At 60.1% G+C, this 26,329-nt stretch overlaps 2 protein-coding genes and 1 long non-coding RNA gene across 3 annotated transcripts in view; 1 reads left to right on the plus strand and 2 right to left on the minus strand.

Moving 5' to 3' along the window:
* Positions 1–26,329, minus strand: part of LOC311423446 — a 249,558-nt gene that overhangs the window by 16,087 nt on the left and 207,142 nt on the right. The window lies entirely within an intron of this gene.
* LOC311423419 (cAMP-dependent protein kinase inhibitor beta-like) lies at positions 340–9,404 on the minus strand. The gene is made up of 5 exons (XM_084497355.1): positions 9,032–9,404; positions 2,164–2,254; positions 1,318–1,445; positions 960–1,111; positions 340–881 (listed from the first exon to the last, which is right to left on the minus strand). The coding sequence occupies exons 4-5, from the start codon at positions 1,102–1,104 to the stop codon at positions 799–801; spliced, it is 228 nt and encodes a 75-aa protein (XP_084353481.1). The 5' UTR covers positions 1,105–1,111; positions 1,318–1,445; positions 2,164–2,254; positions 9,032–9,404; the 3' UTR covers positions 340–798.
* SERINC2 (serine incorporator 2) lies at positions 17,933–26,077 on the plus strand. Its single transcript, XM_084496959.1, has 10 exons — positions 17,933–18,020; positions 22,137–22,298; positions 22,746–22,933; positions 23,386–23,465; positions 23,635–23,772; positions 23,895–24,064; positions 24,154–24,244; positions 24,337–24,472; positions 24,779–24,994; positions 25,411–26,077. The coding sequence occupies exons 1-10, from the start codon at positions 17,982–17,984 to the stop codon at positions 25,547–25,549; spliced, it is 1,359 nt and encodes a 452-aa protein (XP_084353085.1). The 5' UTR covers positions 17,933–17,981; the 3' UTR covers positions 25,550–26,077.

Below are 26,329 nucleotides of genomic sequence, written 5' to 3' on the forward strand. Positions count from 1 at the left end.
GCCCTGGCAGGAGGGACGGGGCGATGAGCGGGGCTGGGGATGCCCAAAACAGCATCACTGTGCTCACACCCTCCAAAATCACCCACATCCCATGGCAGGGGTGTCACCTTCCCAGAGCATGGCTTTGTGAGGGGCTCCCAGTGCCCGGGACTTGCGGAAGCAGCTGAGGAACCGAGGTCCCATCTCCCCCTGGGCAAGGAGCACCCTGGGGTGCCCAGCTCCACGGGGGACCCCTTGGCGAGGTGCTGGCTGCTGGGGGGCTGTGTTCTCCAGCCCATTGATGCCCCCCCTCTGTATCCTCAATTAAAAAAAGTAAAAAAACAAAAACAAAACAAAACAAAAAACAAACAAAAAACCAGATCTTGGATCACTGGAAAAAGGACAGGACATGGACGTGGTACCCAAAACATCACAGTGAACAACACACTCAGACAAACCCCCCCCGGGCTGCTCGTCACGCTCCTGGCGTAGCCCCCCTGGCACGGCTGCTGCCGAGAGGAGGAGAAAATCCCCCCCAGCGCAACCCCTCTGCGTGCTTCAGCACGTGCCATGGCAGAAAACTGTCCTCCCGCAGGGCAAACGTCCCCGTCCTCGCCCGGCGTGGGTGTGAAGCTTCCCTTGGTCCCCACAGGTCCCCGCGTGGCTCCTCTCCCGTGGGGCTCGGGCGATGCGGTGGCCGCATGGTGCCCAGGGAGGGCCACCAGGCTCCGGCCGTGCCAGGAAAGCTGGGCTGGTGCTCCAGGTGGTGCTCCACGGCCTCCCTTCTCCTGGCGGTCAGAAACGCGGCCCCGAGCGGGGTTAGGACGTGTCCTTCAGCTCGGGGCTTTGGGGCTGCGGCGGGGGCACCTCCGTGGAAGGTGACTGCATCTCCTGGGAGCTGCCTGCGGTGGGTGGAAGGAGGGCGGTGAGCGGCTCTGCTGCGTCCCCCCCACGTCACCCCCAGCCCTGCCGGCACCCACCTGCGCTCAGGGACATCTCGGCCAGCTTGAGGGGCAGGTCAGAGGGGCTGACGCCCACCGGCGAGCCCAGGATGTCGGGCAGGGCATTGCGCCGCCCGGTCCTCCCGGAGGATGCGAAGTCCAGCACTGGCTCCACCTCGGTCATGCTAGCCCTGGAGAGACACCGTCCCCTCCGCTCAGCGTCCCCGTGGGGTGGTGGGGACCCAGCGAGCCCTTCCCCATTGGGCTGCCCCATCCCCAGTGCCCAGCTGGCAGATTTGGGCACGGGAAGCCCCCCTGGTTGCAGCATCACGGGGGAAGGGGATGCTCAGGGGTCCGGGACCCTCCACCCCACCACGTCCCCATCCAGCATCCTCACCGGGCGCCCTCCAGCCTGGCCCGGCTGTGTCTCCGCGGTGCCCTGGGTGCTGCTCTGAGCCACGGCCTGCGGCTCCCAGGGGCTGCACAGGGATGGGGGCTGTGGGCTGGGTCCCCCCCTGCTCCAACCTGTGGGAGGCAGAGGAAAGGGTGAGCGAGAGCCCCTGGCTCGGGGGGGGAGGCTGTGTGGCACCCAGCACCCTCCTCTTGCAGGTCTCACAGGGACCAAAGCAAGATGGGGAGTAAAGGGCAGGGAGACCTCGGTGGCAGGCAGAGAGGTATGGAGGGAGGGAGGGAGGGAGGGATGGGGAACAGAGCTGGGGACAGGGAGGTGGCACCTGGCTGGGAGGTGCAACCACAATGGAGGCAGAGAGGGCACCGAGGGACCGGCTGCTCAGCCAGGAGCGAAGGGCGCGCTGTCCCCAGCCTGGTCACGCACAAAACGAACCCCCCAGTGTTCCCCGGGGAGCAGCTCTTGCTGCAGACAGCCCCTCTGAACCCCCCCGAGGTGGCTAGCTGGGGGACATCAGCTCTGGCCGGCCTGGCACACATCGCTGCCAGGCCCTCTGGGGAGGTTTGCTCAGCACCGAGGAGTATTTGGGGCTTTTGCACAAGGGTTTCTGCAGGCTGGGGCTGCAGACGAGCACTGGGGACAGGAGGTGACCTTGTGGGCATGGTCCCCCTCCCCGCAGCTCCTCCACCAGTCCATGTTCCCCTTGGGTGTTGCATCATGGGGTGAGTTCAGGATTTCCCTCCCCCTGGAATCAGTGTTGTGCCAGGGGGGAGCAGACGATGCCCAGGAGCCCTGCTGCTGTCCCCCAGCCCTGCTGCCCCGGGGAAAACTCACCGCTGTGCCCCTCAGAGCGGCTCTGGGGCGGGCGGCGAGTCACGGTCCCCTCGTCCGTGGGAGCAAGCGGGATGAGTGACCCCAGCTCGGGCTGCGGGCGAGGAGAAGGTGAATGATTAACCCGGGCTGTGAGTCACGGGGCAGGATCCAGCCCCGCGCTGCCTCAGGGACAGACGAGAAACCCCGGGCCCTTTCAAATGGGGAAACCGAGGCACGGGAGCAAGGTGCACGTGTGATAAAGGCAGGGGCTGGGGCTGCAAATGGGCACGACCGATGGCACCTTGTGGCTGCGTGTGTCTAAGTGTGTGTGTGTGTGTGTGTGTGTGCGCTCAGGCTGTGCTGCTGGATGTGAGTGCATGTATGTATGCATACACACGGATGTACACGTCCATATGGATCTGAGCTGGATCTCTGTACACATGGAACCCTCTGGCACATAAATGTGCATGCACAGAGCACTGTGCCACATGTATGTGCATGCCTGGCACACATGTGTGCATGAGTGGTGCCCCATGGACCACGTATGTGCATGCATGGTGCACCCTGGCACCCATGTGCACCCCTCCATCAGCACCAAGGCTGCTGCCAGAAGCTGTTAGCACCAGAGAAGTGTCACCTCTGGCTCACAGCACTTCTCATCCCACCACACGTGGCCAAATTCCCCTCTTTCACCCCACACCAAGCATCCCACAGCTCCGTGCCCTGCCTGGCAGGAGCCGCCAGCCCAGCAGCGCCCTGCTCCAGCCCCGGCACACGGCTGCAGCATCCGAGCTGGTGCAGGAGCATCCCTGGCAGTGCGGGAGCACCCGCTGTGTCGCCCTGGCAACCATTTGGGAACAGGGCCTGGCTGCTCACGTCCCGGCCAGCGGGGCGGTGTGAGCGTGAGGGTGTGCACAAGCATGCACACGCACGCACAAACGCATGCACACAAACGCAGTGCACACACGGAGATGTATGTACACCTGCACACCCATGCAGAGATGCATGCAGGCATGCACACCATGCAGAGATGCATGCACACACACGAGTGCACGTGCCCTCATGCTGCTCACACACACACACACACACACATGCACACGCAGCAGCTCTCTCTGCCCAGCCAGGCACATCCCATCAGACAGGAGCCCTGCAGGGCTGGATCAAAGCTGCTTCCCGGCAGCCCCCGCGGCTCTCGCTGGCTCCAGCGCTGCAGAAACGTGCCGTGACATCCCTCAGGACCCGGCTGGATCCTGCCCGGCCCTGTGCTGTGTCTCCTGCAGGAGCAAGGTCCAAGGTGCCAACGGCTGCCCCGTGCCCAAAGCTTCCCCCAGCCCCACAGGAAGGGAATTAACCCCACTGCAGGGCAAATAACGTTGCATAAACCCCAGCCTCCGCCCTGCAGTGGGATTTCCCCTCTGAGCAGGGATGTTTCTGTGAGGCTTAGTGTGGCCTCTATTTTAAAAGGCTTCGGGAGTCACATGGGAGGTCCTGGGGCTGCTGGTTCACGCTGTAATGCCCCTAATGGGATAGAGGAGGGTGGTGCAGAAATAGGTTTTAATCCCCCTGAGAGATGGGCTGCAACTGAGGATGCTTGGGTGGGGTGGAGGGAGGACACGGCACGGGGACACAACACCTTGAGCATCCCTGGCAGTGCTGGAGTTTTATGAGAAGCACCAAGGATCATAAAACTCACAGGGAAACAGAGAGGATGGGCAAATCCTATCCAGGCTGTGTCGCTGCCAAACACAACCCCCCCCCCCACAGGGCACACAAAATAAATGATCCGGGGTGTCCAGGGCATCACAGCCTTGGCTGTGGAGTTTTGCCCTTAAGAGGGATTCATTTAATCACAGGCATAAGGATTTTCCTTTTTAAGTTCTAAGTGGTTAACGGATCATTTACTAAGCTGGAAGTGTGGGTTTGGGCCATGTAAGGTTTTTGGGTTGCCTTTTGAGGAGGTTTTTTCACACTCTTTAGCTCCAAAGGAAAGGGTCAGCGTTGTGTCCTCTGGTGGACGGAAGGCTGGAAAAGCTGCAGCCCACCAGGAGCCTCCAAAAATCCACCACAACCCCACGATGTTGAGATTATTAGGAGATGATGAGCACAATTAAAAATGGGAAGGGTTCATTAACCATAACATTGAACACCAGTGAGGGCTGCAAGCTGAGAAGCACAGAGCTGCCCTGTATCAGAAGAGAACGGGAGCATCGGCCAGGAAAATCAGTGGGAGGCAAAACCCAACGGGGCTGATCTGAGCCCACCCAGCAGCCCCTGGAGCCTGGAACAGCAGCTGGCCATAATTAAACACTGGAGGCAATTTGGAGAGCTGGAGGTCTCCCACAGCAAGTTGGTCCCGGGGTTCTGGGGAGGTGATCTGGTGCCTTTGCCCCAGTGTGGCCCCAAAGCATCAAGCCACGGCCCCGTGAGCTTACCCCAACTGCTGCCCAGCCTGAGAATTAGAAAAATGAGAGAAATAGCTGCCCGGCTATTTTACACCCATCCTTGCAGCGTGACCCGTTCTCCTTTATCTCCAGGGCTCCTGCTTGTGCTTGAATTTGGGGGATTTGCCTCCCCCACCAGTTCTGGGCACGCCAAAGTGTCTCTGCTTCACCTGGGGGAACCCTCTCCTTCCTTCCCCCTCCCTTCCCGCAGGCAGGCAGGACCACATCTAGGGGATCTTCCTCTCCAGACCCCTTGCATGCTCCCTCCCATCCCTGCTAATTCAGCAGTCCTGAATTACTCCACCCCAACCACACTCTGGTTACGTGGGCATCTTCCACCTTCCTCCGCGTGCACCTGCCAGCTGGAGGCTGCTGGAGTATTGGCACCTGGAACCGGTACGGGGCCATCAGGGAGAATGAGGGGCCCCGAGATGGGAGGCTGATCATCCTGATCCTCTGCCACCCCTGGGTGCCACCCCGGAGGTGAGCACAGGCGGTGATGTGCTGCCGAAATCCACCGGGTCCCGCGGAGCAGCGAGCGCTGTGGTGCTGCTCCGTGGCTCCGTCCCAGGATCTGTGCTCGGGGCTGACAGCGAAGCTCGGCTCTATTTAATGCCCTCATTAAAGCCAGGAAAAATCCAACCTGAGTCTCTCCAGACAGGATTCCAGGCTGTTTGCATAAACTGTCACTTTTGCTTATAATGCTGAAAACACAAATCAGAGCAAGTCCTGCTCGAGGGGAACAGTGAGACCAGCTCGTGCGCTCGCCGACATCCCAACTCAAAGCTTCCCTGAGCATCTGAAGGGCAAACCCAGATGCTGCCAACATGAATCTGGGTGCCTTCATGAGACAGAGGCATCCCCCAGCCCTGCAGACCCCGATACGTTCATGTCTGTGCCCTACACTATGGGGCAGTACCACCCCCAAAGGCTGCAGAAATTCCCTGCAGACCCGGGCTGGACCAGGCTGGGGCAGGAAAAGTGCCTGGGGGGAACTCAGCAGCTTAATCCCAACAGAGCCCTGCTGAGCACCTGTGAGCCAGGATTTCCTAGAAGTTCATAAATTGATAAAATTGAGTCATCTCCCGCAGGAGCAGCAGCCCCTGCGAGATGAAGGGTGCCTGCGCTGGCCTGGAAACACCGGGGATCCCGAATGAGAGATGCTCCCTGGTTCCTCCTCAGAAGTGCTCTTCTTAATAATTTCTAACTATTGATAGGACAGGGCACGGCTCTGTCTGGGTGTGTCCCAGTCGGGCACCCAGGGATGCAGTCACAGAGGACGCACACACACACCCCAGCACGTGAGCCCCCGGCCCCATGGCACAAAGCAGAGCCCAGGACTCTGAGTGCTGTCCCCCACCAAGCCCCATCTCTCGGGAGCTGGGGATGGGGACCTCAAAAGGTTTTTGGCTCAGTGGGCTTATGCTGGCTGAAATCATTGCCCCCAGCCTCCAGGCACGATGCTGACCCCATCCCTTATCAGGACTGGCACCACATCCCTGCATCGATGAATTCTGATGGTGCCAAGTGGCCTCCTTGCCCCTGGGCATCATGTTTATTCATCAGACTGCAGCACCCCTGGTTCCCCCTGTCCTCTGCGGGTTCCCCCCCACCTGCACAAAAGCAGGAGGGCCAGGAGTGGCCATTCCCAAATCTCCTGGGCTCTGAAAGCATCTGGGGATGTCCTCACCCCAGGGAAGGATGGATGCTGCTCCCGGGACACCCTGGGCTTTGCCAGCCCCTGACGTCTTTCAGGGCTTGAGACCAGCCCTGCCTACACCCCCACCAGCTAATGACCTCTAATTGCTGGCACAGCCGTGTGTCTGGAGGAGGACAGAGCGTGAGGACAAGAATTTCTTCCTGTAGCTTCCCTTCCACCACGTCTCAGTTGCAAAGAAGGTGATCTAATGGGAGGTAATTACATTGATTGAGCCCTCAGTAATACAGCTCCCACTGTAACCTTTAGTTAGCTGCTCTGACGACGGTACAAACTATAATTTTACATAATAAACGTGTCACCCGCATCTAAATTGGTTTCATTCTTTAGCAGTTTCAGGCTCCCTCCTTGGCAAATGGCTCTTCAGCAGCTGCTCCTGCCAGAGCCAATGGACCCGATCCAAGGGGACGGGGACACACGGAGCCTCTCCCAGTGCAAACCCCCTTTCTCCATCCCCACTCCTGCAGCCCGATGCTGCTTTCACTCACAGCCTCTCCTCCTGGTTCCCATGCTCATTGTAACCCAGATGTTGGGTGCTTTGCAGCCTGGTTTTGTTCCCTGCCAGCACCCACTGGGCTGGCAGCTGCTGGGTCCTCCCCAGGGAGCTGTGCTGGACACCCCTGGCCACGGGCTGTGGTCACCAGGAGGGGACTGTGCTCCCAGTCCCGGAGCTGGGGACCATTCCCTGCTCCCTGCAGCCGGGTTGGGGTGAGCACACCCAGCAGTGATGCACCGTGCCTCCATCCCCAAGCACCACGCTGACACTTGCACCACATCCAGGGAGCACGTGGGGCTCCCCGCCTTGCTGCCTCCATCCCAGCCCCACACAGGTCTCCCCGCCCCGCAGGATCCCCTTCCTTCAGATCCCCAGATCTGCTGAATCCAGAGACACTTTTGGGGACCCTGCTTCCAAAAACACTCCAGCTCCCGGCCCAGCTGGGCTGATCACCCCATGGGGAGCCCCGCTCAGCCCACGGGTGCTGCTGCTCAGCTGGGTGCTTTGGGAACTGGGAGCGGGCTCCTCGGCTGTGCCAAAGCAGCAGAGCACGTGCAGGAGCCTGGATTTGGGGCACTTTGGGGAGCACAGCCAGCTGACGGCTTGTGGGGCCGCGGGCTGCAGCTGGGACCTGTGGCTTCCTGGGGACCCCATTGTGCGTGTCAGCCCTGTGGCTGTGCGCCCACCCGCTCCCCGGCAGCTGGCAGGATTTCTCCTTCCCAACACAACTCACCCAAGAAGGAAGGTAGAAACCATCCCAGGGGTCCTATGTGTCACGTTCCTGGGCAGCATCCCCTCGGGGGGACGGATTTGGCTTCTTTTGGGTGGGAAGGGAGAGGAAGACATCACACGGAGGTGGGCTGAGCCTGTGGATGCTTCCCCCTACGTGGGTGCAGGGAGCATCTCTGGGATTCCCCGCTGCATGAGCCATCCCCAGCGCTGCCTGCCCGGCCCCGGGAGCTGGCAGGGAAGGGATTGAAAGCCAGGGAGGGGAGAGATCTGGGATCAAAGGCATGGTTTGAAATCCTCAGCCCCATGCTGTCAGCGGTGATGGAGCGGAGCCGGAGCAGCTGTGACTTGGCTGAGCCCGAGCCACCTGCCTGAGGGACACGGGCACCAGGAGCCAAGGTCAGAGCGGGTGGTGGACCCTGTCCCCGTCCCAGTGACACCATGGGACGTCCTTCACCGTGTGTGTGGAGGCAGGGCAGCACCAAGGGCAGCACCCCACAGCCCAAAGTGCCCTGTCCTGCAGTGGTGGCTGCGGCCATGGGTACCAGGACATTGGGCTCCTGCAGCAGGGGATGTGCTGCCACCTCCCACCGCTCCCCTGAGCATCCCCGTGTCCCTGCCACCTCCCGAGGACCCCAAATTGGGGCAGGGAGGGCACCCCTGTGACAGCAAGGGCTGAGGTGTCGCTCAGCGGACAGCCCCAAGGTCACAGGCTGTGAGTCCTTGGTGGGGCAGGGGACAGCCAAAGCAGCCATCCTGCCCCTGCCGCCCCCTCGGTGGCACTGCCACCAGCCAAGGGACAGGAGCCAGCTCCGGGGGCCAAAGGGACCCGATCCAAGCAGTCACGGGGGCAACCTGCCAAAGTGCTGCCCTGAAGGCAGCAAGGAGGGGTTGTCCCTGGGGAAACCCCTCGGTCCCGAGGGGATGCCTTGATGGCCAGGGGAAGGTGTGGGATGAGCAGGGGAGCGGTGCTCAGCCCGTGCCTGCTGTCCCAGCACTCCCGCTGCCTGCGCTCCCCCAGCTCCCCATCCCCGAGGGGGGAACCTGCTCTCAGCCTGGGTGCAGGGGTGCTTGGAAGGGGCTTGGAGGTACCTGAGGTGAGGATGGAGCGGGGTGGAGGGGATGGCAGTGAGCCCGGGACCTGCCAAGGAGGAGGGAGCTGGGGGTGATGGGGCCACGATGGGCCCGAGGTGCTGCCCCGGGATGGATGAACCGTGCTCAGCGCCTGACCGTGGCTCACCCAGAGCCACCCCAGAGCCACCAGCCTCCGGGCAGGATGGGGGACACCACCGGACCCCTGAGTGACACCACCAAGCCCTGTTCAGCACCACAGCCTGCTGCCAACTTTCATCCCCCCAACCCCTAGAGCACCACCATGCCCTGAGCACCCCCCTCTCCTTCCTCTCAGGGCCCTGCTCTGCTGCCACGGAGGGGCCAGCACCCAGCCTGGGCTCGGGGCCTCCTTGCACCCACAGCACCCACACCCAGCACCCATCTGCTGCTCACCTGGGCCGTGCAGGATCCGGCAGCGGTGTCGGTACTGGTGTTGGGGTTGATACTGGTGGTGATGGTGATGCTGGTGCAGGTGGTGATACTGGTGCTGATGGTGATACTGGTGCTGATGGTGATACTGGTGCTGATGCTGGTGCTGCCGGTGATGCCGGTGTTAATACTGATGCTGATGGTGATGCCGGTGCTGATCTAGGTGCTGACGCCGGTGTCGATGCTGATGCTGGTACCGGTGTGGCTGCTGGTGCCGGTGCTGATGCTGCTGTCAGGACTGGTTCCGATGGCGGTGCCGGTACCGGTGTGGGTCCTGCTGCTTGGAGCTGCTCCCGGTGCTGCTCCCGGTGCTGGACACCGCTGCCGGTGCTGCTGCCGGTGCCGGTGCCGGTGCCGAGGGGCCGCCCCAGCCCCCCCGGGGCGCAGGGCGCGGAGCCGCCCGCACAATGCCGCGGGTCCCCGCCGCCGCCGCCGCCTCCCGCACGGCCCACGCGCGGCACGGGGGGGCCGCCACGCACCGGGCCCCCCCCGCCGCCCCGCCCTCCCCCCGCCGCCCCCCCCCCGCCTCCTCCCCGCGGCTGCCGCGGCCCCGCCGGGACCCCCCCGGCCTCGGGCAGGCTCGGAGGAGGGGTTGGAGGGGACGGGGCCCCCCCCCTCGAGCCGGGGCCCCCCCGAAGCCCACCCCCGGCTGGCCCCGCGCTTGGTCGCTGCCCTCCCGGGGATGCCGGCGCCGGCGCTGGGCGCATCCTGCTCTGCACCCCCGGGAAGGGAAGGGGTCGGGTGCCAGCCCCCCCTTGTCCCCCCCGGGCACCCCGCTGGGAAAAAAAGGGGTGAAAGCCCCATTATGCCTGAAGCGGGTGCTTGGCGGCAGCGCTGGGGACAAAAGAGGTCGCCTCGACCCCGGGTCAAGGCGGGGGGGGGGCAAGGAAGGCGCTGATGCCCCCGTCCCCTGCCTCTCGGTGCTTTCCTTTCAGCCCAGACCCGTTTCCAGGAGCAGAACCTTTGTGAGGACGGGCAGTGAGGCGGCTGCACCTCCCTGGGGTGTGGGGCCAGGTTTGGGGACAGTGGGTCCAGCCGCTGAACCCTCCTGGGGCACCCGCGTGGGGCTGGGGAGCAGCAGGGCTGCGGGGGGGGGCGGCGATGTGGGCTCCCCACCCGGCCCCCCCATCTGGGCCAGAGGGGTGAGGGAGGAGAGAGGGTTCAAAGAAATCCGCATTTGCAGGTAGGAGCAGCAAAACGCCTCCCCGGGCCCCAAATGTCCCCTCCGGGCTCTTGGGGAACCCCCAGAGCTGGGGAGCTCAGTCCTGAGCGGGGCTCACAACCCTGGGGCTCAGCAGGGCCCGGCTGCAGGAGCACGGGGTGCTCACCAGTGATGCTTTCCCAGGCTCTGCAGCCACCAGCAAGGCAAATTTGCTGTGCCCCGCGGTGCTGGGGTCGCCCAGGGACACCCTGCCCTGCCACTCGGGCACGGTGACGGGCGACGCACGGCTCCCGCGCTGCCAGCAGGGAGGGAGCCTTCGCCAGCCGCTGTTTTTAGCTATTTTTAGCTGCTCACGCTCTGCTTTCTCCTTGACTGTCTCCCCTTGCTGGAACAGTCTCGGGCCAGGCATCGGCGGGAGGCGATGTTTATCCTGGCACCTGATGGCTGTGACAGCGGCTGTCGCAGGGAGAGGGGGGCGGCTGCCACCCCCCTGCCCCGGGAAACCAGTCGGAGCGGGGAGGGGGCACTGAGGGGACTGGGAGGGGACACTGGGGGAAGCCTCCTATCTGGGGAGGGCTGGAAGGGAGCTGCGCTGGGGCGTGAGCAGGGGGATATGGTCCTGTCTCCCACTCCAGCTCTCTGCATGCTCAGGAACTCCTGTTTTGGAGAGGTTCGCAGGCCCCACTGGAGCACCCAAGGGTGGCTTTCCCTTCTGGGTGCCCCCAAGGGATGCTCTGCCCTGGAGCTGGGGGAGAGCTACAGCGCTGCCCCCATTTCCACCCCCCTGCCACTGCGGGCCCCTGAGGATGGCCAGGCCAAGGGATCTGGGTAAACTGAGGCAGTGCAGAGGTAAAGGGACAGCAGGGATAGAAGTGGGGTGAGGGCGCAGTTGGGTCCTGTGGTGAGCAGCAAGACCTCCAGCTCAGAGCCCTACAGGCAGGGTGAGCATCACTGGTGGGGGTACCTGAAACACAACACTGATGCCCCCGAGAGACCCTTCTTTGTCCATCAGGGGAGCGAAGCCAGCGAGGATGGGGTCAGACAGTTCCCCATCTGCCACCCACCCTAAATTATATTTGCTCCCAAGGAGAAAGGCCCAGAAGAGGGTGGAAATGGGCTCAGGAGTGTTTGATCTGAGCCATCACCCCTCTGCTGGTCCCCCCTGGGGAGGGATGGAGGTAACAAGGCAGAGGCAGGCAGGGAAGCAGTGGGTTTGTTTTCCTGCAGGTCTGATCTGGGCCAAAAGTCACCTCGGAGGGAGAGCAGCACTTTGCTATTCCTCTGTCAGACCTCTCCTCGTATTTTCCAGCCCTGTTTAGGCCCTGATTTCTTGCAGGGTACATGGGCGATGTAGAGGAAAGGTTATTCCTGAGCTGAGCTCACCCCTGGGCTGAGTCAGTCGCTCCGCTGAGGCTGCCCAGGTTTCGCTCTAGGAGGGCAGCCCAGGGCAGCAAGGAGAGTCTGGGGAAAAAAAAAAAAAAAAAGGTGTGCATGAGTTAACAGAGCATAAATGAAGCATCTGAAAAGATGTCTTAATGGGCAAAAAGAGCTAAAGTCTGTTGTTCGTGCTCTAGTAACTTCCAGTTACTGGAACTGCCAGGTCAGCAAACCGGCCGAAATCACCGGAATTGCCGAGCATGGGAACAGCGAGTGGCCATCGCGGAGTGCCACCTGTGTGGGGCATGGTGCTTCCTCCTCCTCCTCCTCTTCTTCCTCTTCCTCTCCTCCTCCTCCTCCTCTTCCCACTGCGGCAGGGATTTGTGCAAAGCTCCCAGAGCCCGGCTTGGGCTTTTTTTATCCCTGGCTGCTCTTCCATTGACATTCCTAGCTGTGCCACCGGCTTCAGCGCTGCTCGCTAACCCCTTTTACAGGGAGCTAAATATAGCCCAGGCAGCAAGGAAAATCTGCTCGGCTGGGCACGTGGGGCTCGGCAGCGCTTCTGCAGCCTCAGCTGGTGCCGGGAGTGTGCGGGGTCTGGGTGGTGGCAGTGCTCACCTTGTCTTCTTGTCCCCTGTCCCCATAAATGGTGAGCATCATGGCACTGCTTGCTTTGATGGATGTCGTGGGGTCTCACAGCTCTCCTTGTCCCAGCATCACCATTTCTGTCCTGCTCGGTGTCTCCTGGGGTACACCCATCAACACTGGGGCATTTTAGGATGGGGAGTGGCTGGAGTTTGTCATCAGCCCTGCTCCTGCCAGCAGAACCACAGCACAAAGCCCCAGCTCACTGCTGTGCTTAGAAAAAACCCCATGTGGCTCTGGGCATGCATGTGGGTGCTGTGCAAAACGCACGGTGCAGGCAGTGAAGCCAAGCTCTGTGGCACCCATGGGTTCGCTGATGTCCTGTGCCATGGAAAGAAGATGTGGGGATGTTGTGGGGCCTGCAGAGGGGTGGATGTGGGGTGGAGCAGCCCCTCAGCACCCTTGTGCGTGGGTGCAGCCTGGTTTCTGCCTCTGCTGCCAGACAGCTGCTTCCACCGGAGCCACGGACTCGTTAAGAAGACACTGATCTAATTGTCTCCACGTTGGTGCTGCTGTTTTTTTTTTTTTTTTTTCTTTTTTCTTTTTCCTTCTTCTTCCTTTAAACAGAAAGGAATGAGGCAAAATGCTGACTAGAGAAATCTAATTGGATCCCCATGGCTCATTAGACATTTCTCCAAAAGGAATAATCATTAAATCTGAAAATGAGCAGGGTAGGAAATAGCTCATGGCGTGCACAGCTTTTCACAGGCTTCTGCACACCCCCTGCATGCCCTGTCTGGGCCACGTTTGCTGGGACTCCTGGTGGCACTGGGGACACCCCATTGCCTGTGGGACCAGCCTGTCGTGGTGCACACAGCCCCATGTGCTGGGGTGGGAAATGCACATGGAGAGCTGGGGGGATCTGTTCCAGATTTTGGGAAGACATCCTGGGAAAGCAATGCTCGGACCTGGATGTGGGGTGAGCTGGGGCTGGCAGGAGCTGAAAATGTCTCAAAAATGGAGTTATAGCTGCAAAAAAAGAACCACGTCCTCCTGCCAGGTGGAGCACGGGCACCTCCAGGTTGCGCCCTCACCCCACTGCCTGCTCCCCCACCTCCCTGCCCCTCTACCTCTATCGATTTGGATCCTGGGGACTTGGAGATGCAATTTAGCTGATTGTGGAGCATAACTTCCCAAAATTTTCCACCCCGTGGGAGAGCCAGCAGTCGCTGTGACAGTGCAGAAGCTCCTACACGATGCTCCCATCCATCACCGGCCCCGCATCTGGCCACTGCAGTGAGGACAAACGGCCTCCGTCCCGACTTGGCAGGGAAATGCGAAGGAAGCTGGGAGCCCTGCCTGCGAGCACGAGCTGAATCAAGCCTCAAGGGCAGAGGGTGGCCAGAAACTCTTGGTTCTTTGCTTTCCTGGCTGGGAGAAGCTTTGGGGAGAGGATCGCAGCCCGTTGGATGATGAGCACTAGGCTTGGTGGTGGTCTGGGGCTTTTCTTATGGAAAGCAGCAGCCGTGGCAGCCCCGCTGGCCCTTATGGCATCCCAAATTGGCAGAAGGGCCTCAAGGAGGGTCCAGGCTGCTGAAGGTGTGCTTGGCTGCGGGTTTCTGTTGAGGGCTGTGGGCTGCAGGATGGGAGGGTCATGGTCAACACAAGAGAGAAAGCAGGAGCTCAGGTGCAGAAGGCTTTGCAGCTTGGCGGTGGCCACCCCAAAATCATTCCTGATGAGAGCCATCTCCCAGCAAACAGCCCCGCTGCCCAACCCTTCCTTTTTTATCCACTGGGTTTGAATCCCTGCTCCCGTGACGCTGAGCACGCTGCCTCTGCCCGTAATTAAAGGCCCTGCAATCACCCATCCCCAGTCCCGTGTCTGTTCATTACAGAAGAGCTTAGCACAAAACTAATTCCCCGATTCAACAGTGTCCTTAGGCAAGGGGGGAGATGCTTCAATCTCAGGACTTTGGCATTTATCCTTTCCCATCCCAGGCTGGCTTTGTGCTTGTCCCCTCCTGGAAGCCACCAAGAGGGGCAGCAGGAACGAGACACCTCACTGGGGGGGCAAGGGGCAGCCTCGTTCTTCTCCTCCTTGCCTGGCCCCAGGAAGGGCAGGGGGGATCTGGGAACCCCTTCACCTCCCCATGTGGATGAGCAGCACCCTGAGGTCTCGAGCACTTCCCTGAAACACCCAAACTATGAGGCTGTGATGTGCTTGGTGGTGACCTGAGGGGTCTGGGGAAGGGTTCTGGGTGCCCCAAAACCTCATCAAGGAGTGGGGCCAGCTCCCAGGGAGCCCCAGGGACATGGGCATCAACCCCTGTCTCCCCAAAATGACCCTGCTTGTGTCACACCTCTGCTAGACAATGCTCTGGAGGGAAGGTGTTTGATGGGTTGAGCTTTTTGTTCCAAATACGGACTCGATTATTAATTATTATTAATTACTGTAATGTAGGTTTATCCGTGAATAGCATCGCTCAGGCTCAGCAGGAACCCTTCTGGCTGCGCCCACGGCTAAGCTGGTATTGTCCCAGTTACTGTCACATGAGGACATTTGTTTTCCACCCGGGTCCCCCCCCCCGGAGGATATCCCTGGAGCAGAGCCCGGTCCCTCTGCGGCTGCTCTGGTGCCACCCCCAGCCCCTAAATCCCCCCGTGCAGGTGGAAAATCACCCCCTGAGCCTGGTGCCTCGAGTGCTGGGGAGGAAGGAGGGGAATTTGTTCGGGGCCAGGCTGCTCCCAGCCCTGCTGAGCACCGGGAGTGGTCTGGGGGTTTCTGGCACAGGGGGGCTGGCAGCACCCCAAGCATCCCTGGCAGCATCCCTGTCCCGTGGGACAAGAAGCAAGGGGGCCCTTTGGGGATGGGGACAGCAAGAGGCAGGTGGCACCGGGCTGGTGGCGGTGCCATGGGGAAGCCCCCTCGGTGCTGTGACACGCGTGGGGAGCGCTGCCTGTCCACGCAGCCGGGGGCTGAGACCTCCTGGTGCTGGGGGTGGTGGCAGGGACATGGGGACATTGGGGACATCCCCTCGGGGCCGGCGGGGCCGGGAGCTGAGCGCACCCAGCTCATCTCGGCACTGCCATCTGGCGGCACCGGCCGAGGGGACGGAGGGGACACTGGGGACAGTGGGGACAGTGGGGACAGTGGGGACAGGGACAGGGCACGGGTGGGATTTCTGCTGCACGCCGGCATCGCGCTGGCAGCTCCTGGGGACCCCGGGGGGCTCGGGCAAGCTCCGGCTGCGGGCAGAGGCCGAGCCCGAGCCCCGCAGCGCTGCCCGCAGGCTCCCGACGCCCTCCTCTTCCTCAAGGACACCGAGGGCACGGCGGGTGCCTGGCCCTGATCCTGCTGCAGGGAGGATCCTACCTCCGGCACTGCCTGAATTTGGGGCCTGGAAGTGGGCTGGTGCAGCCAGCTTGGTCCCAGCCTCTGAATTACGGATGCCAGGAGCAGCTCCCAAAGGGCATCGGCATCACCCCGGCTGCTGCTCCTGGTGTCCCGGCTCTGCCAAGCCCCTCACACCTCACCCCCAGCCCTTTGAGAAGCTCCTGCTCAGGTCACAGCCCTCTTTACAATGAATTTCGTCTTGAAAATTGAATTTCACCCCCCAGCCCTGTTGGCACGTCCACGTTTCCCAGCTCCCTGCACCTGGGCGCTGTTTCTGTCCCACTGAAGCTGGGAGGCAGGGGGAGAAGAGGGAGATGGGGAGTGGACAGCTCCTGCAGGACGGATTAGCGAGCATGCAGACTGATCCTCCTCTGAGCAGGGAAAGCAGGGAAAAGTGTGCTGGAGCTGGGGGCTGTGCTGGGGCTGGGACGTGTGATGGAGCAGCAGTTGCCGACCCCGTGTCTTCTATTGGCAGCTCGTGGCAGGGGCACATCTCACTGCACAGGAGACACCCCACAGTTAAAAATCACGGGGTGTCATTAATTTCCCTCCTGAAGCCATACATCAGGAAACCCCAGGCGCTCCCCGGCAGCACCAGCTGCTCCAGAGACAAGACGTGGGTGGGACCTGACTTGGAGCTTCCAGTGTGCCCCAATTCACAGCAAATAAACTCAAAATACCTCCTGGTTAGGGTATGCGTGGAGGAAAAGCTCCTGGTTCAGAGCTGTGTCTGAGGACCTGAGCCCTTCCCCATGAGCTGCATTACCCTGGGCCCTGGGGTGAGCACCATGATGTAAAAAGGATTTTAAGTTACCTGACCGTGTTCAGAGGAGGGCAACAAAGCTGGCTGGAGGGCTGGAGGGCATGTCCTGCGAGGAGAGGCTGAGGACACTGGGTAGGTCTGGTTTGGAGAGCTGGAGGTTGAGGGGTGCCCTCACTGCTCCCTACAGAGGGGAAGCAGCGAGGGGAGGCGCTCACCTTCCCCGGGGGATGCTCGGACCAGGCGGCAGTGTGGTGGTTTTACTGTGGTAGGCAGCTGAACACCACCACTATTGCACTCACTGCCCCTCCTCAGGAGAGGAGGGGAAGAAGAAAAGGAAAGAAACAACTCACAGGTTGAGATAAGGACAATTTAATTAAAGTAAAAATAATTATCAAGGGAAAAATATTATTAATTAAATAATTTAACGAAAGGGAAAAGGAAAGTGGAAAAAGGGGAAAAAAAGAAAGAAAAACAAAGGCCATGTGGAAACACAGAGGAAAGAAATTTCTCTGTTTCCCACCAACGACTGATGCTTGACCACATCCTCGAAGCAGGGCCCCAAGGCACGTAGCCGTTGTTCGGGAGGACAGATGTTTTCACAAGAGCCCTCCCCTCCCCTCTGCTTCCTTTTTCCACCTCTTACTGCTGAGTGTGACCCCACATGGTATGGAACATCCCTTTGGTGGGTTTAGGGCAGCTGTCCTGCTGATGTTCCTTCCTCCCCTCTTGCCCACCCCCAGCCTGCTGCCTCTGGGGGGTCGCAGGGCGTCCTGCTGCGGTGCCAGCACTGCTCAGCATCAGGCACAACACCGCTGTGATACCAGCGCTGCTCCAGCTACCCGTGCAGAGCACAGCGCTCGGGGGGCTGCTGCAGGGAAAGGTGACTGCATCCCAGCCAGACCCAGCACAGTTGGGGAAAACTTTCCTGGCTGTCAGACACAGGAACAGGCCTCCTAGAGAGGGGGCTGTGCTTCAGCTTCGGCAGTAGGCTGGCAGTGGGACTTGATCCCTTCCAACCAGAACTATTCTATTCTATTCTATTCTATTCTATTCTATTCTATTCTATTCTATTCTATTCTATTCTATTCTATTCTATTCTATTCTATTCTATTCTATTCTATTCTATTCTATTCTATTCTATTCTATTCTATTCTATTCTATCCTATCCTATCCTATCCTATCCTATCCTATCCTATCCTCTATTCTAATTCTACCCCACCCCACCCCACCCCACCCCACCCCACCCCACCCCACCCCACCCCATCCCACCCCATCCCATCCCATCCCATCCCATCCCATCCCATCCCGTCCCATCCCATCCCATCCCATCCCATCCCATCCCATCCCATCCCCACACTCCCCCCTCCACACCCCCATTCCCATCCCACCCCCGGGGCCGGGACCTCCTCCAGCAGCCCCATCTCCCCCACCCCTTACTCTCCAGCTCCCCCCCTGCACCCCCCACCCTACCGACCCGGGTTCCTCACTCCTCGCCGTGCCGGGGGGACCCTCCCGTTCCCCCCCCCGTTCCCTTGCCCCCCCCCCGGGCCCGCCCCGCCGCTGCCCCCGCCCCGCAGCCTCGGGCCCGCCCCGGGGAGGTGCCGCGCCGGGCCCGGGGAGCCGGGGGCGCACGATGGGGGCCTGCCTGGGGGTCTGCTCCCTGCTGAGCTGCGTGAGTGCCGGGGCAGCGGGTGGGCACCGCGGGGGGAACCGGAGCCGAACCGGTTCCGAGCCGCAGCAGCACCGGGTTCGGCTCCGGGACGGGACCGGAGGGGGCTCTGGGCGCACCCAGGGTGGGTCTGGGGGCACCCGGGGGAATCGCCCCGGTGCGGTTCTGGGGGGGACAGGGGCGAGCCGGGCCCGCTGCAGCCGGGGGGGGCGCAGGAGGCACCGGACGGGGGAGGGGAAGCGGGGGGGTGCGGCCCGGTGAAGCCGGGGGGGCGCAGGGGACCCCCGGGGGAATGCGCGGGACCCCCCCAGAGGGTGCCCCCCTCTGTACCCGGGGGGTCATAGGGGACCCCCGCGGGCTTGTAGGGGACACCCGCCTGGTGCGCCCCTCTGTACCCCGGGGGAGTCAGGGGACACCCATGGCAGGGGGGCTCACTGCACCCGGGGGTGTCCAAGGGAGCCCCGTGGGGTTCGCCCAAGGGAGATGTGGAGCTCATGAATGTCGTGCTCAGGGGGATCCCATAGCATCAGGGCACCCCCCGGGGGTGTGTCCCATGCACTTGGGGGGGCTGTGGGGAGCTGGGGCACTCTTCCTACAGCACTGAGGGAAAGCAGGGTCCTGCCTCCACCCAGCTCTGGGGAGGGCTTGGGGTATCCTGGGCTCCCAGGGCATCCCAGGAGGGGGGCTCACCCCCTGCCCCGATACACCGGGGGTGGAAGCAGGGGCTGACACTCCCCTGTGCCATCCCAGCATCCTGGCTGTGAACGAGGGGCTGGGAGGGGGGCTCTGTGTGGGTGCCGTGCCCGGTGCTGTGCCCGGTGACACAGATGGGTGCTGCCGGTGCCGTGCCCCATGACACGCACCCGGCGCTGCCTTCCTGGGCATGGGCTGGGGCAGGTCCCCGAAACCTCCCCACCTGGCTGGGAACGGGGACGGGAACAGGGATGGGGACGGGGCTGCTTTCGCAACTCAGCCTCAAAGTTCTGAGAGTTTCACTTGGACCCGTTGGCAGTATCGGAAATGCCAGGAGTTACTCCAGTGCAGGGCTGTGGAGGGTGTTGACACAATTCTGGATGGTTTCCCCCCCAGAAAACATTTTGGCCCATGATAGAGTCACTCACTTGTAGGTTCTGTGTAGGGTCAGGCCCCTGCATTTTGCCTGGCTGTGGGGCGATGCTGGGACCTGGTGCCCAGGGGTTCCCACCTCCCCAGCCTGCACTGACCTCGTTGCCTTTGGTACTGATTAATTTGCCAGCTCATTAGATGATGACTGGCTGCTTGGCATTGCTTTTGGTTGACTCAGTCTCTGCATCCTCGGGGGTGTGGGGGCGAGGGCAGCCTGCAGGAGGGGGTGGTGCTGGGTTTGGGCTGTGTAAACGGTGCCCGTCCTGCACGGACTGCTCCCCCAGCTGCAGTTCTGGCAGCGAGCTGTATTTTGTGAGGATGTTGATAGTGAAACTGGCGGGATTAAACTTTAATCTGCGGCAGCTGAAACCTGACGCTTCCTCGTCAGTCCACCACGTTTGTGGGTCACTTCCCTTCGTTTGTTTTTTCTGTCCTGCTGGATCCACCTTTGTACTCGTGGGCATTCCTGAAAGCCCACTGGGGAGGTGCAATGGGGCACTTCCAGTGCTGTATTCCTACAGAAGGCTTCTTTAGCCTTTTTTCCACTCACTTGTTCAAGAGAAACAAAGGAAAAAGCTGAAATCAAGAGCTGCCTCTTCCCTTGCAAAGGTGTTTGAGAAGGGCAGTTTGTAGGCAGGTCCCCAGTGACGAAGGGCCTGCTGGTGACGTGGGACTCTCAGGTTACTGCCCTACCCCATTATGCTGGGTGGTGCCTCCCTGTGCTTGCAGGAGGCCATAAAAACTGAAATGAGGCCACAGAGCTTGTCCTCGAAGAGCCTACCCTAAAGTCCAGCTCTGGTTGGACCTGATGATCTTAGAGGTCTTTTCCAAGTTCAATGGTTCTACAATTATGGAAAGCTCCAGGGGGACATGGGCTCCCCAAAACCTTGTACCTGCAGCATGGTGATGTACCTATCCCAGGGAAAATGGGGTGCCCGGGGTTGTGTCTCCTGCAGGGTTTTGCAGATGCTCGAGCGTGGGGTGCCGTGCAGGAGCATTCCCAAGTATAAGCACATCTCCTGGCCATGCTCAGCCCGTGCCTCTCTCCCTTTTGTCTGACTCTAACCAAGCCCTTGTTGCTTCATTTCTCTTTTAAACAGAAAGCTGTGGGTGCTGGGGACGAGGTTCTGCTCAGGCTGTGGGTTGTGCTGTGATGCCTTTGCACATCTTGCCATGCGTGCCGTGGTCACCCTGCAACCACAAAGCCTGAGCAGCCTCAACGGTGGGATGTGACAGCAGCAGAGGGCTGAACCCCCAAATTCAGCCACAAATGACAAACCTCACGATTTTTCAGGCTGTTTTCAGTGCCCTTTTTCTTTTCTTTTTCTTTTCTTTTTCTTTTCTTTTCTTTTCTTTTCTTTTCTGTTCTGTTCTGTTCTGTTCTGTTCTGTTCTGTTCTGTTCTTTTCTGTTCTGTTCTGTTCTGTTCTGTTCTTTTCTGTTCTTTTCTGTTCTTTTCTGTTCTTTTCTGTTCTTTTCTGTTCTTTTCTGTTCTTTTCTGTTCTTTTCTGTTCTTTTCTGTTCTGTTCTTTTCTTTTCTGTTCTTTTCATTTGAAGGTTACATATGGTAACACCAACACATTTTAAATGCATTCTTGTGCAAACAGTGCACTTAATGAGGAAGTAATCTTGAACTGAAGGCTGCTTTTTCATGTTCTCAAGTCAAAAGCATGAAGTGATGTCTCTTGAGTAGCTCCTTCATGGTCCCTGAGGAAAGGTGGGCTCCTCTTGCCTGCTCAGCACAGCCTCTGGCTGGGCTGGATGCTGTATACATCAGGGAGGAGCTGATTTTGCTTGAGCAGTGATGTGCTGAGGTTTCCAAAATAACTTCAAAGCTTCCTCTAGTGATTTTGGGGAGTCACAGTGAGTGCTGTGAACCTCCACACTCCTGCATCTGAGGAGGAAGCTGCACGTTTGATGTCCCTGCACAGCCACCTGAAAAGCTGCATTTCTTTTCTGCCATCTCCATTTCCCCCCCACTAATTTTAGGATAGAGGAATGTGCATTTTAGTTGATATGGACAGATATTTAATTACCATCGATTGCTGGGCATAATTAAGGAAGTGTGTAGCCTTTTCTGGGTAATAATGAACATACAACGTGCACATCCCCATTATGGGAGAGAGCTGAGCCCTTCCAGTGTCTGTGGGCCTGTGGCTGGCTGAGGCCCCTCAAGTGCAGGGCAGAAAAAGCTGCTTGAGGGGAAGAAGAAAAGCGTCAGAAGCAAAATAAATTGATGAAGTTACTTGCAGATAGAGGGAGAGCAGTTTGGTGAGGACCAGCAAGTGGGACACATATTTAACACGGGACCTTTTGCTCATATGACCTACGAGTGGGTTAAAAGTTCAGAAATGTTTCTTGAACCGTTTCTAACGTTGTTTATTCTCTAACTCTATGCCCTTCTGGGAAATGGGGGTTTTGGATGTGGCCCAATAGATGTGTGGGTCCATGGAGGTGATGAAGAGGCTGAAAATTGTCCCTGTCCTGCTCAGTCACATCCAGACCAGGACGTGGTGGCCAGGGCTGGCTGCTGGCCGTATCCTGCCCTCCTGCCCCCTAGCCAGCATTAAACCCGATTTCATGCAAAACCCCTCGGTTGTGCTTCCTTGAAGGGCAATGATTGTTGCTCAGGGTAATCCAAAACCTTGTAGGCGTTAAATAAGCAGGTGAATATCCAGTGGGAACAACATTTCAAGGAGCAGCAAAGTCAAACTTGTTGAAGGCCAACTGCAGGGATGCGAACAGCATCTCCCAAATGCTTCTGTCACCACGGTTTGTTGGAGCTGGGGATTTGGACCACCAGAAACCACCGTGGACTTCTGAGGATGCTGCGCCTCAGTTTTCCCACCTATAAAATGGGTTTAGCAGCACGGCCTGCAGGGAGAGCTGGCAGAACTAGCTGGCTTCCCCATGATGCTGGTATGGGTTTTTTCCCCATCCCCTACTAGGTCGAAAAGGTGATCCCCTTCCCACGCCCCCCCTGCTCTCATTGCAGGTGTCCTGCCTGTGCGGCCCCGCATCATGCCTGCTCTGCGGCTGCTGCCCCTCAGCCAGGAACTCCACCGTGTCCCGCCTCCTCTTCACCTTCTTCCTCTTCCTCTGCACCCTCGTCTCCATCATCATGATCATCCCCGGTGTGGAGAAGGAGCTGTACAAGGTGACTCCTGCTGCCCTCGCGGAGGTTGCCGGACTCGATCACGCTGGGGAAGAGGTTTAGCTTGGGATGGGTACATGAGGCTGTATTAAAAACGTGATTTTTTGGGGGCGTGATGTTGCTTCTGATGCTTTTTTTCAAGCATCTCGCCAGGAGAGGGTGTCATTGACCCTGGCTTTCCATGGAGATGACAATGCAGTGGGATAAATTCCTGCAATATCAGATATCAGTTTCTCCCAGCTGTCTATCCAAAAGGTTTCCTACATCCCATTTTGGGACCTTTTGGGAAATGCTGGTTTCAGCCCAGCTACCCAGTGCCCCGCAGGGTGGCTTTGGCTGGGTCACCCCACCGATGTCCCCAGTTGTGCCACCCTCTTGCAGGCCGGCTGAGAGTGCGGGGTGCTCGGGGAGCAGCCGGGGCACTCACTCCCCATCTTCTCACCCCTACAGCTCCCTGGCTTCTGCAAGGGCAGCGGCTCGGTGCTGGGGGTCCAAGTCCACGCTGACTGCAGCGGCTTCCTGGGCCACAAGGCCGTGTACCGCATGGGCTTCGCCGCGGCCTCCTTCTTCTTCCTCTTCGCCGTGATCATGGTGTGTGTGCGCAGCAGCAAGGACCCGCGAGCGGCTGTGCAGAACGGGTGAGCAAGACCCCACGCTTAGCTTGAAGCATGTTTGGGGGGAGCCCGTTTCCTTTTTTTTTTTTTTTTTTCTTCCCTTTTTGTCCCCATTCTGTTCACGGAGAACTGGGGGATAAAGCAGAAGAGCAGTTTGAGCCCACTCTCAAGTTTTGGGTTGAATGCAATACTTCTGGGGATGTCCAGCTTGTTGTACCCCCCAGTGCTGCACGTACCAGGTGGTGCAACATGCTGGGAAATTTGGGATCCCCCCAGCACCACTCCTGTCTGGGGGATGCCTGGACCCAGGCTCCTGAACAAGGAGCCGAGCAGCCCCTGAGCATGTTTCCCTGGGGACACTGGTTTGGGAGGGGGGCAGCAGAGCCCCTGCCCCAGTGTTTTGGGAGCCTTCGGGGGTTCACTCCCAGCGGCGATGGTTCCCGTTTGCTGACCCTGCCTCCTCTTCCCTCCTGCAGCTTCTGGTTCTTGAAGTTCTTGGTGCTGGTGGGGCTCACGGTGGGGGCCTTCTACATCCCTGACGGCTCCTTCACCTCAGGTGAGGGGCTGCAGGCGGGCAGTGGGGTGGCCACAGGGTTTGCAGCACGCCAGGGGCACCATCCTGCCCTGTGTGTCCGTGTGTCCTGGCGCTGGGTGCTGCCCCAATGCACCCAGCACTGTCACATTCCCATTGCTAACGGCTTCTTCTCTTCCTCCCACCACCCAAGTCTGGTTCTACTTCGGCGTGGTCGGCTCCTTCCTCTTCATCCTCATCCAGCTCATCCTCCTCATCGACTTTGCCCACTCCTGGAGCCAGCTGTGGCTGCGCAACGCGGGCGAGGGCAGTGCCAAGGGCTGGTACGCAGGTTGGTGTGGCTGTGCCTTGAGCCCTGCTGCCCCAGGAACCTCGTCCTGGGGCCGGGCACTGCCCTGCAGTGGTGCCCGGGGCTCTGCTCCAGCCCCCTTCCTTTTTTCCTTCCTCTCCCAGCCCTTTGCGCTGTCACCTTCATCTTCTACGCTGCCTCCATTGTGGCCATCGTGCTGCTCTATGTTTACTACACCAAGCCCCAGGGCTGCACGGAGGGCAAGGTCCTCATCAGCATCAACCTCATCCTCTGCGTCATCGTCTCGACCATGTCCATCCTGCCCAAAATCCAGGTGAGGTGGCGGGGGGACCGGGAGGCTGATGGCCCTGCCACCTCCCCCTGTGCCGGGATGAGCCCTGAGTGTCCCCGTTGTGTTTGCAGGATGCCCAGCCGCACTCGGGGCTGCTGCAGGCCTCCCTCATCACCCTCTACACTGTCTTCATCACCTGGTCCGCCCTGGCCAACGTCCCCAGTAAGCACAGCACATCCTCAGGCTCGCTGCCTGCTGCTCGGGGGGGGCGTGAGGCTGGGGACAGATGCTGACCCCACTGTGTGCCCCCCCAGACCAGGACTGTAACCCCACGCTGCTGCTCAGGAACAGCACGGGCTCAGCAGAGGCTGCCCAGCCGCTGACAACGTGGTGGGATGCCCCGAGCATCGTGGGGCTGGTGATCTTCATCCTCTGCACCCTCTTCATCAGGTGAGGATGTGGCGCGTGGCCCCTGGGACCGCATGGTCCCTCTGCTTGCCCAGAGGCACCAGGAGGATTTTAGGGGAATCGGTGCAGCAGCTTGTTCTGGGGTGTTGGCACCAAGTGCTGCCTGCAGAGCCATCCCGTCCCCAGGTCTGGGCACCCCGCGGGGTTCTGCTCACAGCTTTTAGAGTGTCAGGGGGTTTCAGCATGAGCCATGTCCCCCAGACTGCCCTGCCACCCTAGGGACACCCCTGTGGGGTGTCCCCATGCTGAGGCACAGTCACCCTGATCTGTCTGTCCGTCTGTCTGCAGCATCCGCTCCTCGGACCACGCGCAGGTCAACAAGATGATGCTGACAGAGGAGAGCGGGGCCGGGCCAAGCGCTGGGGATGCAGCGGCGGCAGAGAGCGGAGTGCACCACGCCTATGACAACGAGCAGGACGGCGTCACCTACAGCTACAGCTTCTTCCACCTCTGCCTCGTCCTCGCTGCCCTCTACATCATGATGACGCTCACCAACTGGTACAGGTGGGCAGCAACCCCGAGGGCATCCCCCTTCTCTGCTCCCCCCTTCTGTGGGGTCCTCCTTGTACTTGGGCTGGGCACGCCTGCTGGGGATGGATCCATGTGTGAGCAAACTTCACGGGCATCCCAATTAGGGTTGATTATTTGGGGGTGGCTGAGCGCCCTATGGATGTGCTCTGGGTGTGAGTTTGTTGGGTACCCACTTGCAGCACCCCCTCCCGGTCCTTGCAACATCCCCCCTATCCTTTCAGCATCCTCCCCGTCCTTGCAGCATCCTCCCCTGCACCCTGGGAACGTGGGGGAGCAGGGACCCAGCACCGGGGCTGCATCCCCCATTACGTGGCTGGGGACCTCAGGGCTGCAGGGTGCCACCGTGCCAGCATGGCGTGGTGACAAGTGCCCCCTTCGTGCCCTTTCAGGCCCGACGAGAGCCTTCGGGTGCTGAGCAGCCCCTGGACAGCCGTGTGGGTGAAGATCTGCTCCAGCTGGGCCGGGCTCCTGCTCTACGCCTGGACGCTGGTGGCTCCGCTGGTGCTGCCGGACCGGGACTTCAGCTGAGGTGGCCGCGGGCATCCCCCCATCAGGGGCAGCCCCAGCTCTTCCTTGGCCCCAGCCTCAAGTTTTGCACGTGGGTTGTGCCTTCTAGCAGGCTTTCAGTCTTAATTTACAAGGGATAAAGTGCCAAGCAGGGACAGTCAGCGAGAGGGCTGGGACTTCCCTAAGGACGTCTGTACCGCAGTTAACACTGCCCGTGCTTGCCTCTTGCCTTCAGCGGTGCCTCCAGCTGCCCTCCTCTTGGCCTTTGGAGGGTTGCATTTGCCCGAGTTGCTCTCCTCTTGCTTAGTGCCCCGGGACCGCAGTGCCTTCTGCAGGGCCTTTGGGGACCAGCTGTGACAAGGAGACAGGACCTGGCCACCAGTCTCTGCTGCTTCCCCAGCCAGCCTGGAGGGAAGCCAAGCTGGGGGCTGTGTGTCGCCTGTGACCCCTTCCAGCCTTGGAGGGTCGGCTGACTCCCCCAGGGCTCTCCCTTCCTCCTCAATAAAGTCTTGTTTGGAAAAAAAAAAAAGAAAAAAAAAAATAAAAAGGCATCTTTGTCCTTCTGGGGTCTTCTGTGGGGCTTTCTGGGGCATGTATGGTATGGACCTAGTGCTGGGGTGAGGGCACAGTGTGTGTGCAAGCAGGGGAGCAGTGTTTTGGGGCACGGTGACTTGTGGTAGGGAGGCCCAGCGAGCCCTGATCAGAGCACCTGACAGTGGGGGCACTCTGGGATGGGGTGGGCATGCTGCATGGTGTGGGGAGCAGTGGGGTGCAGCCTGCGTTGTGCTTCTATGTGCTACA

Source organism: Aythya ferina, assembly GCF_964211825.1.
Source record: "Aythya ferina genome assembly, chromosome: 24".
Classification (NCBI taxonomy): Eukaryota; Metazoa; Chordata; class Aves; order Anseriformes; family Anatidae; genus Aythya; species Aythya ferina.

Excerpts from the sequence above, each read along its gene's own strand:
- LOC311423419 (XM_084497355.1), bottom strand. The coding sequence starts at position 1,104 with ATGACCGAGGTGGAGCCAGTGCTGGACTTCGCATCCTCCGGGAGGACC. Across the intron at positions 882-959 it reads CGAGATGTCCCTGAGCGCAG|GCAGCTCCCAGGAGATGCAG; the intron begins GTGGGTGCCGGC and ends CACCCACCGCAG.
- SERINC2 (XM_084496959.1), top strand. The coding sequence starts at position 17,982 with ATGGGGGCCTGCCTGGGGGTCTGCTCCCTGCTGAGCTGC. Across the intron at positions 23,466-23,634 it reads TGACGGCTCCTTCACCTCAG|TCTGGTTCTACTTCGGCGTG; the intron begins GTGAGGGGCTGC and ends CCACCACCCAAG. Across the intron at positions 24,995-25,410 it reads ACGCTCACCAACTGGTACAG|GCCCGACGAGAGCCTTCGGG; the intron begins GTGGGCAGCAAC and ends GTGCCCTTTCAG.